Source organism: Acanthochromis polyacanthus, chromosome 1 (genome assembly GCF_021347895.1).
Source record: "Acanthochromis polyacanthus isolate Apoly-LR-REF ecotype Palm Island chromosome 1, KAUST_Apoly_ChrSc, whole genome shotgun sequence".
NCBI classification, from domain to species: domain Eukaryota; kingdom Metazoa; phylum Chordata; class Actinopteri; family Pomacentridae; genus Acanthochromis; species Acanthochromis polyacanthus.
Genome location: NC_067113.1, coordinates 54910460 through 54926412, shown reverse-complemented (window position 1 = coordinate 54926412; position 15953 = coordinate 54910460). Strand labels below are relative to the sequence as shown.

The window sequence follows — 15953 nt, the reverse complement described above, 5'->3', positions numbered from 1 at the left end:
TAAAAATTCTCTGAAAGTTATATTATGATATTATAATAATACATTATATATTGGACTTACTATTATTGTTGTTTGTATACTACCTATGATTGCAATATAATATAATATAACATAATATAGTACAAAATAACAAGATATGTTGTACATTATGTCATAAAAAATTGAGGATTTTTAAATGTATATATTTGTATTTTTAAATACTTTTGTACTTTCTTAGTGAATCTAGTTTTTCTTTATTTAAGATTTTTTTATCTATTATATATATATATCATAAACTCTAATAAATAAATAAAAAGAACGAAAAAATGTAAACTTTATATACAGTCTGTGATATCTATTTATGTATACTGTGTTCCGGTCTGCCCCTGCTGGTTACTGTGGTAATGACACCCTGCAGTGACATCACTGCGTCCTCCGTTGCTAGGTTATCCTCCCGGAAGGACCAAGCCCATAACGACATCTTTTAGCTTTTTAAAGACTTCCCCCCCAAAAAAAAAAAATCTGTAAAATATAATTGATTTTAATGTCTGAAAGTATATGTGACTATATTTTATTGACAGAGACTCTACTGTGAGTGGTAGTTTCACCGGTGGGCGTTTTCTTCGCTGTCCAGCATCACGACGACCGGAGCAGTAAATATAGCTCGTTAGCTATTAAACAGCTAGCATGGAGACAGCTGTTAGCCGTTAGCTGCTGCTAACGCTGCTGACGATGACAAACTGTGTCTTTGTGAGTTTAGTCGCTAACGGTAGTGTGATGAGATTGCATCAGTGACTGGGTGATGTCCGCCCAACCTCTGCAGCAGTCGGGAGAGGATCCAGCAGCCTGCTAACTGAGCCAGCCCGACTAGCTGCTGCTGATGACTGGCTGTTTCCTGACATTGATTTGCAGGTAGCTGACTGGATAGAAACCGCAGAGACAATGCTAAAGGCACTGGTGCAAAGTAACAGCATGCATTTGTGAAAATACCTGTCTGTGCATTGCTTGTTTGTGTGCTTTTAATATGTGTTAACCTGTTGTTTTGTGCTAGTGGGAGGCACCATGGCCGGTAAGGTGAAGTGGGTGACAGATATTGAGAAATCAGTGCTCATCAACAACTTTGAGAAAAGAGAATGGATTCAAGTTACTGAGAGCGAGGACTGGAATTTCTACTGGTAGGCTTTCTGTACATATTACACCTGCACCTTTACTCTTTGGGTGGTATTTTATGCAAACTCCGCATGAATAAATAAGTTATAAATGTTTAATATATAGGCATGCAGTGGTGGTAGATGTTCTTTGTAGGAAAAGGCCATGCACTGAAAATCCTACTTGAAAAAATAAGCAAAGTTTCTTCAGCTAAAATAACCCCAGTGACCTATAGATTATACATGACTTTTTTCAGTCATTAAGAGGTGAGGTGCCAGTTTTAACTGCTTTTAATAGCTGCAATGATTCATTGTTTAATCACTCAGCCAATTATTAAATTAATCACCAGCTATTGTGGTAATAATTTAGTGGCGTGAGGTTTTTTAGGAATAAAAAGTTAAAGTTTTCTGATTCTAGCTTCTTAAAGGAGAATATTTTCTAGTTTCTGCCCTTCTCTATAACAGTAAGCTGAACATCTTTGGCTTCCAGACAAATCAAGACATTTTTAGGATGTCATTTGGACTTGGAAAAACACTGATTGACATTTATCACAATTTTTTGACATTTTCCAGACTTAAGAAGTTCTATAATAATCCAGAATATAATCAACAGATTAACTGACAAAGGAAACAGTTGTTAAGTAAAGCCATACAGGATACAGTATGCTTTTAGAGGTTTCCAACTTGGTGCCAAGCACAAGTAAAAGTACCCCAAACCCACAGTCACATACAGTAGTCATGTAACTAGTTTCCTTCCCCTACTGCAAATCAGGTAAATGCTGAGCCTGGACATGTCATTCATGTATTAATTATTGTATTGCTCTGATCACCATGCTTATTTCAAAGCCTCAGACTCTTGATATCACCATAATGCATGTTCATTTGTGCCTACATGTAGGATGAGCATCCAGACCATCAGGAATGTGTTCAGCGTGGATACCGGTTACCGCCTGTCAGACGACCAGATGGTTAATCACTTCCCCAACCACTACGAGCTGACCAGAAAAGACCTAATGATCAAGAACATCAAACGCTACCGCAAGGAGCTGGAGAAGGAAGGCAGTCCACTAGCAGAGAAGGATGAGAATGGAAAATACATTTATCTGGGTATGTATTGTAGCACTGAGAGGAGAGATGAGTGTGGAAATACTCTCATGGACTACATTCTGTTTCTTTCCCCCATATGCAGCGTGGAGAGCCATGCTATTTTAAGTGAGAAATCTGATTATGTTTGCACTCTGTACAGATTTTGTCCCGGTGACATTCATGCTCCCCGCTGATTACAATCTGTTTGTGGAGGAGTTTCGTAAGAATCCGTCCAGCACCTGGATCATGAAGCCCTGTGGGAAGGCTCAGGGCAAAGGCATATTCCTCATTAACAAACTGTCTCAGATTAAAAAGTGGTCGAGAGACAGCCGCACCTCAACGTGAGTTAATAAGACATTATCCTACCATACGCAGCCAGCTTGTAATGATTAAACAATGAACTAAGACTGACTGTGTAGCCAAGCTTTCATGTCTTTCTGTAAAATAAATCCCACTTCTCTGTGACATCTTCTTTATACAGAGAGAGTCAGATATTTTGAATATAAATGCACGTGAAATCCCGTAAAATTATCTGTTTGTTTCTGATTGTTTCTGCAAAACATCAGATTGGTGCTGATGCTTGGTTGTTTCTTGCTCTCAGGTTTGTAGCAGCATCTAGTGGTAAAGAAGCTTATGTCATCTCCCTTTACATTGACAACCCTCTGCTGATAGGAGGGAAGAAGTTTGACCTGCGTCTCTATGTTCTGGTGACCACATATCGGCCTCTGAAATGCTATATGTAAGCTGCTTGATGCGTTTAATGATGGTTAATGATGTCAGGTTGGCAGTTTTTATTGAAGTTGTCTGTAATTAAACGATTAAATCATTTTGTCACAAGTTAATCCTTCATTAAAGGCCTTGGTATTTAACTGATAATAGTAATGCGCCACAATGCTATAGTACAACTGTTATTACTTCTGTTTCTAATTGTAAAAGAAGTATTTGTTGATCCTTCTCTCTGGTGTTTGACTCTCAGGTACAAACTGGGCTTCTGTCGGTTCTGCACGGTGAAGTACACACCCAGCACCAGTGAACTGGACAACATGTTTGTTCACCTCACTAATGTGGCCATCCAGAAACACGGGGTAAGTCTGTGTCATGTCTGGAAGTCTCCACAGGAAAATTCATGTTGTAATGAAAATGGCATAAACTTTGTTGTTAGCAACGCTGGAACTTCTATTTCTGCATGCAGCTCAGTAGCTGTCAGACCCTCCCTAACTGGTAGATGTCTTTGCCACAGGCTTTCTGTTCAAATTTTTAAGTCTCAATCCACATCCAGACTTTAGAAGATGTAATTCAGATGTTGTTAAAAGCTGAGCAATACTCACATTTAAAATCAGTGCAGAGGATGTATGTTTTTCAAGTTCTCTGTTGACAAACTTTACAGTTCCAAAACTGCTAAAACTCCAACTTTGACTGCCGACTACATCTGAAGACACTTACTGATGAATTTCAAATGATAATATTTTTACTTAATGGGCACGTGTGTGTGTCTTTGTGATATGAACTGATACCTAAAGTTTCCAGTTGTAGTTAGACTGTGTGTGTTTTAATGCAGGATGACTACAACCATGTCCACGGAGGCAAGTGGACCGTCAGTAACCTGCGTTTGTACCTGGAGAGCACCAGAGGAAAGGAGGTGACCAGTCGATTGTTTGACCAGATCCACTGGATCGTAGTGCAGTCGCTGAAGGCCGTAGCTGTAAGTGGGTGGGATGATGAAATCTTTGACTGTAACGTTATGTTTACAGATGTGTGACAGTTAATCTATGCATTCTGACATGACTACAACAGAAATGACAAAGTTTGGACCAGATTACAGCACTAGACATACATGCCACCAGAAAACATTCTGTATAACCATCTGTTGTATGTAGGACGTGCATCCTGTGCTGGTCAACTGATTTATATAGCTACTGTGCTCATTCAGCTGTAGTCATGTTACAACAATAACTGATGAGATGCAGATGCAAAGCATACACTATGTCTTTGTTGTTATCAGTAAAGTTGTTGTAGATGTACATATCACTCTAGTCAAAAATAAAATGTGTCTGACTAGAAATGTCGTCCTTTAATATCTCAGTTGGTAGAGCGGAGGACTGTAGTGGTTGTACTTAGCAATCCTTAGGTCGCTGGTTCAAATCCGGCTAGAAGGAGGGACATTTTAAAAACTACAAGCCGTACTCCATGTGAGAACGTTCTGGATAACCATCCTTGTTGTCGATTCCTTTGTGAGTCAACTGATCATCAAAACTACTGTGTTTGTTCAGCGACAAGTTATATATGTAGATTTTTCCAGCATAAACAGTATGATATATGTTGTTTGAAATAGTTTAGGTTGAACACATCACTGTAGTTAAGAAAAAGAAAAAACAAGTTAAAGTGGCTGTTGTCTACCTTCGATAGCTCAGCTGGTAGAGCGGAGGACTGTAGTGGTAGTACTTAGCAATCCTTAGGTCGCTGGTTCAAATCCGGCTCGAAGGAGGGACATTTTAAAAACTACAAGCCGTACTCTATGTGAGAATGTTTTGTATAACCATCCTTGTTGTCTATTGTTTCATCAGTCAACTGATCAAAAAAACTACTGTTTATTCAGCTGCAAGTTATATATGTAGATTTTTCCAGCATGAACAGTATGATATATGTTGTTTGAAATGGTTTAGGTTGAACACATCACTGTAGTTAAGAAAAAGAAAAAACAAGTTAAAGTGGCTGTTGTCTGCCTTCGATAGCTCAGCTGGTAGAGCGGAGGACTGTAGTGGTTGTACTTAGCAATCCTTAGGTCGCTGGTTCAAATCCGGCTCGAAGGAGGGGCATTTTAAAAACTACAAGCCGTACTCCATGTGAGAACGTTCTGGATAACCATCCTTGTTGTCGATTCCTTTGTGAGTCAACTGATCATCAAGACTATTGTGTTTGTTCAGCGACAAGTTATATATGTAGATTTTTCCAGCATAAACAGTATGATATATGTTGTTTGAAATAGTTTAGGTTGAACACATCACTGTAGTTAAGAAAAAGAAAAAACAAGTTAAAGTGGCTGTTGTCTACCTTCGATAGCTCAGCTGGTAGAGCGGAGGACTGTAGTGGTAGTACTTAGTAATCCTTAGGTCCCTGGTTCAAATCCGGCTCGAAGGAGGGACATTTTAAAGACTACAAGCCGTACTCTATGTGAGAATGTTTTGTATAACCATCCTTGTTGTCTATTGTTTCATCAGTCAACTGATCAAAAAAACTACTGTTTATTCAGCCGCAAGTTATATATGTAGATTTTTCCAGCATCAACAGTATGATATATGTTGTTTGAAATGGTTTAGGTTGAACACATCACTCCAGTTAAGAAAAAGAAAAATCAAGTTAAGGTAGCTGTTGTCTGCCTTCGATAGCTCAGCTGGTAGAGCGGAGGACTGTAGTGGTTGTACTTAGCAATCCTTAGGTCGCTGGTTCAAATCCAGCTCGAAGGAGGGACATTTTAAAAACTACAAGCCGTACTCCATGTGAGAACGTTCTGGATAACCATCCTTGTTGTCGATTCCTTTGTGAGTCAACTGATCATCAAAACTACTGTGTTTGTTCAGGGAACAAGTTATATATGTAGATTCTTCCAGCATAAACAGTATGATATATGTTGTTTGAAATGGTTTTGGTTGAACACATCACTCCAGTTAAGAAAACGAAAAAACAAGTTAAGGTAGCTGTTTTCTGCCTTCGATAGCTCAGTTGGTAGAGCGGAGGACTGTAGTGGTTGTACTTAGTAATCCTTAGGTCGCTGGTTCAAATCCGGCTCGAAGGGGGGATATTTTAAAAACTACAAGCCGTACTCTATGTGAGAATGTTTTGTATAACCATCCTTGTTGTCTATTGTTTCATCAGTCAACTGATCAACAAAACTACTGTTTATTCAGCTGCAAGTTATATATGTAGATTTTTCCAGCATAAACAGTATGATATATGTTGTTTGAAATGGTTTAGGTTGAACACATCACTCCAGTTAAGAAAACAAAAAAACAAGTTAAGGTAGCTGTTGTGTACCTTTGATAGCTCAGTTGGTAGAGCGGAGGACTGTAGTGGTTGTACTTAGCATTCCTTAGGTTGCTGGTTCAAAGGAGGGACATTTTAAAAACTACAAGCCGTACTCCATGTGAGAACGTTCTGGATAACCATCCTTGTTGTCGATTCCTTTGTGAGTCAACTGATCATCAAAACTACTGTGTTTATTCAGCTACAAGTTATATATGTAGCTTTTTTCCAGCATAAACAGTATGATATATGTTGTTTGAAATTGTTTATTTTGAACACATCACTCCAGTAAAAAAACAAAAACAAAGAAAAAACAAGTTACGGTAGCTGTTGTCCACCTTTGATAGCTCAGTTGGTAGAGCGGAGGACTGTAGTGGAGGTAACAGACATCCTTAGGTCGCTGGTTCAAGTCTAGCTCGAAGGAGGGACATTTTAAGAATTAGAAGCTGTACTCCACATGTCAATAGTCTGTGTAACTGATCCTGTTGTACATATGATTTGTGTCCCTGTAAGTCAGCTCATTTATATAGCTACTGTCCCTGTTTGGCTATGGATAAATGTATCTACTGTGCTTTCTTGACTACAGTGGGAATGTATAGATTTTTGCAGTATGAACTGCAAATGATGTGTTTTTTACAGTCACTGGTTCAAATCCGGCTCAAAGGAGTGACATTTTAAGAATTAGAAGCTGTTCTCCACTTGAAAACATTCTGCAGTAACTTTTTGGCCACCTGGGGCAAGCTAAGACTGACATAGAGTGTAATCACCTTTCAGTATGATGAAGAAAACTGTCTCCTGCTCACACATGTAGCAGATACAAAGAAGCACACATTTGGAGTCATGTTCATGTCCCATCTCCACTCTTGTTGCGCTGTTTTTAGGAAATATCCGACTGTTTGACTGCTAAATGCTCTGACTCTCCTACAGTCAGATAGTCAGATAGTGATCAGCTGATTTAGTTGATCAATCTCTGTGAGTTTATCAGTATGTGTGACCATTTTATATCCTCCCATTGTTTGTACATTGACATTTATGCATTGATATTTTCATTAATTTAGATTGTATTATATACAAATGTAGTATTAGATGTCAAAAGAATGCAAGATCGCCCCTTTTCACTGTCAAATTTAATATTTATAGCATTCTTGCTGATGTATTTACATAAAAGCGGCTTCATTTGATATGATCAGTATTCACTATTTTATATATTTGTGGCTGTTTTAATCCATGCAATGCATCTTTTTTAAAATGCTGATCTTTTTGCGTATTTTGAATGAAACTTTCAGTCTGACAAAGTAAGTGCCAACTGTAGTCATCAAACTAAAAGCCTTCAATCATTTCCGCAGGCTGACACTTGTACAGCCGTTAAAGCACCTGGATTTCTTCTTTTGTTTTTAGCACAACAGTACACTTAACCTAATGCACACTTCTCTTTTCTACTAAGTGATCTGACTCACTTCCCCTCCAAACACAGGCTACTTTGTGTGCTAATAGTTATGACCAGAGTTATTTTCACTCTGATTATTTGCTAACATCCTTCCCTGATGAATCATTCTGTGTTGCATTAAAAAAGTTCCACTCTCTGGTCAATTCCTCTTCCTAATTCACTCTATGTTCTTTAATTTTTTTTCCCTCACAGCCTGTGATGAACAATGACAAACACTGTTTTGAGTGTTACGGGTATGACATCATTATTGATGACAAGCTGAAGCCATGGCTTATTGAGGTAAGTCATTTATCAAGAGTTATCACACTTGTACAAATTTAAATATAGTGACTTTAAATTGCCTAAAATTAACTTCCGCTGTTAAAGAACACTCGCTTTTCTTTGCCTTGCTTACACATTGTACCAAGTCCAAGGATACTTAGCATGCTTGCACAGTGACTCTACATTCCTTTCCTTTGATTGTTGAGCAGCTTTAAATGCCCTCGAGGTACGCTCAGTTGTGTGCCTCTCTGTATTCAAATATGTGCTGAAGGTGTGTCTTTCAGTGCTGCTGACTAATGCTGCTAAAAATACGGTAGGAACTGAGCATGTACCATGTATATTGGTGTTTTGTTGTGATTGTTTTAGGCTTCTTTGTTTTAACATTCTGGATAGTCCGCTTGTAATGAGACTGTCATATTTTCCCGTACTCATTTTGACTGCTGCACAATGTGCTGCGAGGTTTCCAGGCTAGGTCTGAACTATTTCTGCTCACAGACACCAATCTGATCTATTTTGGGCAACATAAAGTTGGTTGTGGGACATAAACGCTCCTCAGTGAGGAGGAAAGTGTGCCACAAACCTACTCAGTACTACTCAGATCTCTTTTGTTCATTAATCCTGCTGCTTCTTCTGTTGTGTTGTGGCACTAAGGTATGCAACAGCTAATGCATATAAATAGCAGGAGGGCTAAAGTAAGTCTTGATGTTTGGAAGAAAGTGTGTTGATATCAGACTTCATCTCTCCCAGGGCGTCCATAAAAGTTTTCCTGGGTGTATCTAATGTTCTCCTGAATGTATGTTACATTAGCAGCTACATTTCCTTCCCGCTTAAAGCTTCTATGTAGGTACAGGAAAATAAACAATATGCTTGTTTGGATCCTTCATTGCATTTGCTGTGAACCTTTTTATTGTTTACTGCAAGCTCAATCTCCATTTGTATAGATGCTGAACAATCCTCCTCCTCCTCAAATGCTAATATCATTTTCTTTGTCTTTGTGATCCTCAGGTCAACGCCTCTCCCTCGCTGACCTCCAGCACAGCCAACGACCGCATCCTCAAGTACAACCTCATCAACGACACCCTCAACATCGTCACGCCCAACGGGGACATCCCAGACTGCCGCTGGAATCGCAGCCCTCCCCGAGAGGCCCTGGGCAACTATCAAGTCCTGTGAGTGGCATTTAAAATCACATTCAGACACACTCAACAGGCAAGCAAAGCCACAAAGGAGATAAAAATAGGTGTCAAGGAGTTTGGGATTGCCTGTGCGACTGTGTTGGTGTCTGATTTCAAGCCCTTCAATAGCTCAGTTGGTAGAGTGGAGGACTGTGGTGGAGATGTTAGCAATCCTTAGGTTGCTGGCTTGAAGGAGTGACATTTTAAAAACTACAAGTGATGCTCCACATGTAAACAGTCTGCATAACTGTTCCTGTTGTATACATGATGTGTATTACTGTTAGTCAGCTCATTAATATAGCTACTGTCCCTTTTTGGCTATGGATAAATGTATCTACTGTGCTTACTTGGGTGCAGGATGAATATATAGATTTTTGCAGTATTAACTGCAAATGATATGTTGTTTTACAGCAATAACCGATAAGCTACAGCTACACAGCATACACTGTGTCATAGTTTTTATCAGTAAAGTTGTTGTGGATGAGCACGTCACTCCAGTCACAAAAAATTATGTGTTCACAGAACTGTCATCTTCCTTCGATAGCTCAGTTGGTAGAGCGGAGGACTGTAGTGGATGTACTTAGCAATCCTTAGGTCGCTGGTTCAAATCCGGCTCGAAGGAGAGACATTTTACTCCACAAAAAACATTCTGTGTAACTATTCCTGTGTTAGTCAACTAATAAACAAAGCTGCTGTGCTTATTCAGGTTATATATGTTAACGTTTGCAGCCTCAAACAATGGTTATGCTACATCTGGGTTCTTATGGGTTAAGAACTAGAAGCTGTATTCCACTGAAAACACTCTGTGTAATCATTCCTGTTGTATACAGGATGTGTATCCCTCTGTTAGTCAATGGATAGATGTATTTACTGTGTTTATTTGACTACAATCATGTTAGAACAATATCTAATGAGCTACAGCTACACTGGATGCACTCTGTCTTTGTTTTTATCAACAAAATTGTCGTGGATGAATATATCACTCCAGTCTAGAAAGTTTTTTTTTTTGCGCTGGTCCACAATTTTGGACCAGCAGTGTTCCAAAATTGTGAACATATGTGTATGTATATCTATGTATATATTTTTGCAGCCTAAACCAAGCAATATGCTACATGTCGTTTAAAATTGTTTAGGTTGAACATATCACTCCAGTTGGAAAAAAGAGAGCTGAAACCAGTGCTCTGCTAGTTAATGAGACCCGCTCACCTCCCTTCGATAGCTCAGTTGGTAGAGCGGAGGACTGTAGTGGGAATTCCAGGCATCCTTAGGTCGCTGGTTCAAATCCGCCTCGAAGGAGTGGCTTTTAAAAACAGACAGTGTTGAGTATACACAGTCATTCCTGCAGATTCAAATCCAGCTCAAAACAATGACTTGATGGTGTGTGGTATACAGTACATCTTGTAAAAATTGTCCCATCTGCACATTGTTCCAAATTGACCTTCTGGACAAGTATAGTAGCAGTATGTAGTTCATGTGCTAGCAGGAAAACATCCACATGGTTGTACATTTGTTCAGTGTGCTTCCACTCACTGCAACCACACACATCCTTCTTCATCTGACATTGTTCTTATTTAGCTGTGCTTTGCGACGCTATAAACTGAAAAAACACCACCAACTCCACATGTGGACACCAGACAGCCTCACAGTTTTATGTGTTCGACAACAACGTCACCCTTCAATACGTTACGTCAACAAGCCCCCGTAAGCCATTCTATTGTGCTCCGGATTGTCTGTGTGAAAGGACGCTGTATCGTCCTTCGATAGCTCAGTTGGTAGAGCGGAGGACTGTAGTGGAAGTATCAGGCATCCTTAGGTCGCTGGTTCAAATCCGGCTTGAAGGAGAGAGCTTTGTAAATGGTTGGAGGAGTGAAAAACAGTGTGAACTGTGCAGAAAAAATTTGTAACTTATTTACACACAGGAGATTGCATCTAAAAAAACAGCTCACTCTGTCTTCCAGTTCAGTGAAAGCATAAACACGTCTACACTATGTTGTAATTAATTTACTACACATTAATACCTAAATTGTCTTCTTTTGAGTTTGTAATTGAAGTTTTGTAGTTTAAGCTAAATTTAACAGTTAAGAAATAACTTTTCCCAAGGGACGTGGGGGTTTGTAAACTGTAAACAAAAAGTGTCTTGATGAGATCTATAACTCAGTCAAACACAGCTGGTAAACAACCGCTAGTGAGCAAGGAAAGATTTATGTGTTAAAACTGTGTTGTAGCTTATTAATTACACTTTCTAAGAAGTTAGTTTTACTCCACAAAGTTTACTTGTCAAGCTGCATAGAGCCAGAAGATCTGTAACTCATTCACTATATAGAAGACAGTCTGTTGAAACAAGCTGCTCTTCCAAAAGTACGCATACTTCTGCTCTCACTCTTATCTAAACGGCCTTACATTATCCTATCCTATCCTAGAGAGTTAAGCACTAAGAAAACTCTCTCTTTGTATTCTCTTATGTGTGGATATTATTTGTTAAGTTCCAACATGAGGTCATGAATGGCTTGTACATACCTAAGTAAATATAACTCTGCTGGTCAGTGAAAGCTGTTTGTCTCCCTTCGATAGCTCAGTTGGTAGAGCGGAGGACTGTAGTGGGAATTCCAGGCATCCTTAGGTCGCTGGTTCAAATCCGGCTCGAAGGAGTGATGTTTTCTATCACTATGTTGAAGCAGGATATCAACTCAGATAGCTCATGAACCACATAAAAAAGAGTTAATCTGCTAAACAAGCAGTTGCACACCCTAAACTCCTCTACTCATTAAACAGATCCTACCGACAGAAATATTTGATACATGAGTGTTTAAAAATTGCTTCTCTCATAAAATATTACTTAACAAAACATCTATGTACTTCCTTACTTTTAGCTTGTTTGAGGTTTGACTGAAGTTAACTCTGAGAGTTTCCTAAAGCTGTTTGATTTCTGTCATGTTTTGTTGTGATTATGTGTTGTATCCTGTAGTGAAACTCCATGTGGTTACAGTGTTGCACACTTGTTCTCCGTCTGTCAGAGGGGAAAAAAGAGAAAAGAAAAACTCCTTCGAGCCGGATTTGAACCAGCGACCTAAGGATGTCTGGTATTTCCCACTACAGTCCTCCGCTCTACCAACTGAGCTATCGAAGGGCTGCTGCAGCTCCCTTTCACACAGCTAATCCAGAACACAATAGAATGGCTAACGGAGGGGGGCTTGTTGACGTAACAGGGGCAGCAGGAATTCCCTCACATGGGTTTCCTCACCACATGCCTCTGTGTTCTGTGTCCTCAGGTATGACGAGGAGCAGGCGCAGAGCGAGAACGCTGAGCGCGACCTGCGGAGCCGCTCGGGTCAGTCGCTGGGGTCCAAGGGCACCAAAGGCAGTGCAGGCGTTCGCCCTGCCACTGCCACCTGGAAGTGAAGTGACACTGCTGACTCACAAAGACTTCCTGCACATTTCCACAGGGACCACCTGTGCAGCACGGGGAATGAATAAAAAGGACCACCCAGACTTTTTTTATTTAGCCCTTCGGACTGCGCCCTCTCTCTCCGCATTTCACAGACTGTGGTACTGGGAACAAAAACACTACTGCTGGAAGAGAGAGAACTCAGTAAGAAATTATACTGGGGAGGACTGAAGGTCAAGTCGACTTGGTCTAACATCACATCCATGGTCTCAAGAACAGCTGCACTTCCCAAAACATACCAAACTCTTTACCCTGAGAACTCAAACAGAAGGAAAAAGTGGATGAATTCTGAGCAGGGGAATTAAGAAGAAGATGCTATGCATGATTAATGATTACTGACACTTTAACTCGACCTGCCACATAGGTGCTAATAAGAAGATTTGCTGTATGGAAATTTAGTGATAAGATGCTATTAAGAAGGACAATAAATGTAACTAATCCAGATGGTTAAAGATGTAATTTACTAAGGGGCGAATGATGGTTGATACGCAGAATTAGCAGTACTAAGTGTGAATAGACCCCAAAATAGAATTTAATAATGTTTTTTTACATGTTCGTTATCAGTATGTATATGCAGGAGGGGGGGTTATTAATATTGATTGTATTCAGTGCTGAACTTTATTGCACTTTATTTCTTTATTTGTGCTCCGGTATTGAAGAAAGATGGGCGACAAATTAAAGGAAAACAGTTACTGCAAATCAGTACAAAGTTGTTCTGAGTGATCACCTTTGTCCAGCGATGAAACATTTTTTTCCTGATGGAAGCGGTTTCTTCCAGGATGACAGTATTCCCATTCATGGGCCATGGTATCTCTCTGAATGGTTTATGAGTATGAAAATGATTGTAATTATCTGCTACGGCCTTCATAGTCAGCAGATCTCAACCCAGCTGAGCATCTCTGGAAAATACTGAAGCAATGTGTTTAACAATGCTCTCCACTACTATCATCAATGCACCAAATAAGGGATTTTTGGGTGGAAAGTGGTCTTCATCCCCCCAGCACAGTTCCAGAGACTTGAAGAATCAATGCCAAGGAGGACTGAGGAATCCAAACACCACTTACTATGACACTTCATGTTGCTTTTTCCTTTAATTTGTCACCTTTCTGCATCTTTCTCATGTTGCATTTTCAGTTCGACCTGATGTCACTTCTGCTGCACATCTCAGATCTTAAAAGGCGCTATTATGTGTTGGGAATGTATGCCTTCTTAGCTATTTTCCTATATATTTCCTCCAACTACGGGAACGCTGATGATGAGCGGACATTCACCCTTTTAATACACTGGAGCGGGGCTGAATGATATTAGAAAAAGCACTGATAAATTCTTTTAGGCTGTGGGATTTCAATATAATGTTTCCAAATTTCACCTGTGAGCTGTGGGTAATAATTTTTTCATTATCGGTCAATCTTTTTTATTACTTTCTCCCTCCTCTGTCTGGGAAATGTCAATAAAAAAGCACCATGTCATGACATTTTATGCTTTTTTCCTTTAAAAATATCCTTGCGCAATGAATTAGTTATCTGTAATTACAGCTTAACTTTCAGTCGGACTTGATAAGTAGTGAGCTAATCATTGCAACTCTGCTTCTGTCAGGCCATTTGGAAATAACTTATTTGCGATGTTGAAGATGATTGTAGTTTCTTTCCATTTCAGTCAGTGGGCTCACCTGTAAATCAAGGCTGCATAATATCATTTATTCATTCTCACAACAGGGGCATCCTCTACTGCAGGATGAAAAAATGGTAGCGGAAGAGGCCAGACGATGCATTTCTGTACCCAAATTATATTTGATCTAATTGCTGAAACAATATCATTCAGCTCTACTGTCTCATATGGATCCAGCTTGGCATTTTGTGAAATTAAATGCTGCTTTTACGGTACATGTTTTGTTGATTCTACTGATTATGTAACAGGATTCTTTATTTGCTTTCTTTATAAAATTTAAATTTATTCTATTTGAATGTGTTTTTTTTTGTTATTTCGCTGTGGGAGGGTCTCTATAGGCTTTAATGAACATAATCTGTCTGGAGTTTAGATTAATCGGAGGTCAATCCTTCATAAGACGAATGACCTCTGTGTTCTCGCCGTTGCCACGGCAGCAGATCAGGTCCCTGCATGGCACCGTTCCTCGACCTTGACACCACCTCACTCCTCCTCCACCACCTTATTCCTGGAGCTGGTTTATCTTTGATATCAAGGTGTAGAAGCCATGCAAGTTCTGTTCTTGTCTGAGTGATTGTTGGGCAGTAAGACGTCACCGTGCTCCTGAAGCTAAAGACGAAAACTCACTGAGAGGTGACAGAATTCTGGGTCACCCTGAGGCAAGCGTTCCCACTGCTGGTTTTCTTAAATGTGGTCATAACGAGTGCAGCTTATGTTGTGTACGAGACATAAGCAGCTTCCCTGTGCTGTAATGGGCTCTTTCTGTATGAGATATTCATTGTTTCAGTTTCTTTCTTCCTTCCAATAAAACATCCATATTGGTGCTGCTTTCACATAATTAAGGTTCATTTTTCTCAATATTTGGGTGAACCTGCCCTTTCAAAGTGACTTTATTTATAGCATTTCTGATGCATTACAGTTTCAGTTGCCAAAGAAATGTTTCTTTTTCTTATTTGTTTTCAGGTCTTGTGTCCTCTGGAACTGTAAGTGATCCAGTGATGAAAGCAACGTGAGAATTCAGCTATGAACGTGTCTATTACATAATACTGCATTAAATTTATCTCAGTTCAGATTACAGACCTCTGCTTGAATCAAGAGTCTATATTTGCAGTGGAGGGGGTTTCCTACAAGTAACACGAGATGGTTTTCATTTCCTGTTTCTTTAAAAGCACCTGAGCATGTGTTTGCATCATTTATACTGTCTGGTTCACACATTTGTCCGGTCTGGTTTTTAAATATATAAGCAAATATATGTTTGCTTATATATTTATAAGACAAGTCTCACATTCTCACAGCACCAAATGAGTCTGCAGCTGTCCATGTGGCTGATATGTTTTCTCATTTGACCTTTATGTGAACTATGGCTTAAATAATCCCAGAGTCACTGGAGACTGGTTTGTACTAAGTGGTTTCTTTTTTAATCTTTGAAATGTGTATTACTACGATTGGACCCTTATGACATTACATCAATAAGATGTTTAAGTTTGATAAAAAGTTTTTCTTATCACTGACAAGAAGAAAAAAAATACTGTTTGGCAAGCATCAGACATGTGACAGGTAGTACTTGATCTACACAACAATGATGTTTGAAGGGTACGCACACAAAGCACACAAAGCATGAGGAACAGCGGGCCAAAGGATTCCAGAAAACACCCAAAAGAGCAGACTATTTAAGGTACTAATAACTCTTTTTACCTCATTGTCTGATACTGTTTTCCAAATAAACT

The 15953-nt window shown here is 39.4% G+C and overlaps 1 protein-coding gene, 1 long non-coding RNA gene and 12 other non-coding genes across 17 annotated transcripts; 13 read left to right on the top strand and 1 right to left on the bottom strand.

Moving 5' to 3' along the window:
* The first annotated feature begins 404 nt into the window (after positions 1 to 404).
* On the top strand, positions 405 to 14519 carry ttll1 (tubulin tyrosine ligase-like family, member 1). The gene is made up of 10 exons (XM_051951420.1): positions 405 to 891; positions 1031 to 1154; positions 2026 to 2234; positions 2374 to 2554; positions 2815 to 2952; positions 3190 to 3298; positions 3772 to 3915; positions 7873 to 7959; positions 8947 to 9110; positions 12386 to 14519. The coding sequence occupies exons 2-10, from the start codon at positions 1042 to 1044 to the stop codon at positions 12513 to 12515; spliced, it is 1275 nt and encodes a 424-aa protein (XP_051807380.1). The 5' UTR covers positions 405 to 891; positions 1031 to 1041; the 3' UTR covers positions 12516 to 14519.
* Positions 3922 to 7864, top strand: LOC127534957 (uncharacterized). Of its 4 annotated transcripts, XR_007943598.1 has the most exons (4): positions 3922 to 4341; positions 4670 to 5204; positions 5531 to 5904; positions 6231 to 7864. It is a non-coding gene; the product is annotated as an uncharacterized LOC127534957 (long non-coding RNA). The 4 variants fall into 4 exon arrangements; XR_007943596.1 differs by having other exon boundaries at positions 5531 to 6298; XR_007943599.1 differs by having other exon boundaries at positions 4670 to 5249; positions 5576 to 6298.
* Positions 4282 to 4369, top strand: trnay-gua (transfer RNA tyrosine (anticodon GUA)). Its single transcript is given in 2 exon segments — positions 4282 to 4318; positions 4334 to 4369. It is a non-coding gene; the product is annotated as a tRNA-Tyr (tRNA).
* trnay-gua (transfer RNA tyrosine (anticodon GUA)) lies at positions 4610 to 4697 on the top strand. The gene is given in 2 exon segments: positions 4610 to 4646; positions 4662 to 4697. It is a non-coding gene; the product is annotated as a tRNA-Tyr (tRNA).
* Positions 4936 to 5023, top strand: trnay-gua (transfer RNA tyrosine (anticodon GUA)). The gene is given in 2 exon segments: positions 4936 to 4972; positions 4988 to 5023. It is a non-coding gene; the product is annotated as a tRNA-Tyr (tRNA).
* On the top strand, positions 5264 to 5351 carry trnay-gua (transfer RNA tyrosine (anticodon GUA)). The gene is given in 2 exon segments: positions 5264 to 5300; positions 5316 to 5351. It is a non-coding gene; the product is annotated as a tRNA-Tyr (tRNA).
* Positions 5590 to 5677, top strand: trnay-gua (transfer RNA tyrosine (anticodon GUA)). The gene is given in 2 exon segments: positions 5590 to 5626; positions 5642 to 5677. It is a non-coding gene; the product is annotated as a tRNA-Tyr (tRNA).
* Positions 5919 to 6006, top strand: trnay-gua (transfer RNA tyrosine (anticodon GUA)). The gene is given in 2 exon segments: positions 5919 to 5955; positions 5971 to 6006. It is a non-coding gene; the product is annotated as a tRNA-Tyr (tRNA).
* Positions 6571 to 6657, top strand: trnay-gua (transfer RNA tyrosine (anticodon GUA)). Its single transcript is given in 2 exon segments — positions 6571 to 6607; positions 6622 to 6657. It is a non-coding gene; the product is annotated as a tRNA-Tyr (tRNA).
* Positions 9651 to 9738, top strand: trnay-gua (transfer RNA tyrosine (anticodon GUA)). The gene is given in 2 exon segments: positions 9651 to 9687; positions 9703 to 9738. It is a non-coding gene; the product is annotated as a tRNA-Tyr (tRNA).
* Positions 10326 to 10412, top strand: trnay-gua (transfer RNA tyrosine (anticodon GUA)). Its single transcript is given in 2 exon segments — positions 10326 to 10362; positions 10377 to 10412. It is a non-coding gene; the product is annotated as a tRNA-Tyr (tRNA).
* On the top strand, positions 10871 to 10957 carry trnay-gua (transfer RNA tyrosine (anticodon GUA)). The gene is given in 2 exon segments: positions 10871 to 10907; positions 10922 to 10957. It is a non-coding gene; the product is annotated as a tRNA-Tyr (tRNA).
* Positions 11678 to 11764, top strand: trnay-gua (transfer RNA tyrosine (anticodon GUA)). The gene is given in 2 exon segments: positions 11678 to 11714; positions 11729 to 11764. It is a non-coding gene; the product is annotated as a tRNA-Tyr (tRNA).
* Positions 12156 to 12243, bottom strand: trnay-gua (transfer RNA tyrosine (anticodon GUA)). Its single transcript is given in 2 exon segments — positions 12156 to 12191; positions 12207 to 12243. It is a non-coding gene; the product is annotated as a tRNA-Tyr (tRNA).
* Positions 14520 to 15953: the final 1434 nt, after the last annotated feature.

Bases quoted from the DNA above. Each gene is read 5' to 3' on its own strand.
- ttll1 (XM_051951420.1), top strand. From the start codon at position 1,042: ATGGCCGGTAAGGTGAAGTGGGTGACAGATATTGAGAAATCAGTGCTC. The intron at 2,555-2,814 runs GTGAGTTAATAA...TCTTGCTCTCAG, and splicing joins AGAGACAGCCGCACCTCAAC to GTTTGTAGCAGCATCTAGTG. The intron at 2,953-3,189 runs GTAAGCTGCTTG...TTTGACTCTCAG, and splicing joins CGGCCTCTGAAATGCTATAT to GTACAAACTGGGCTTCTGTC.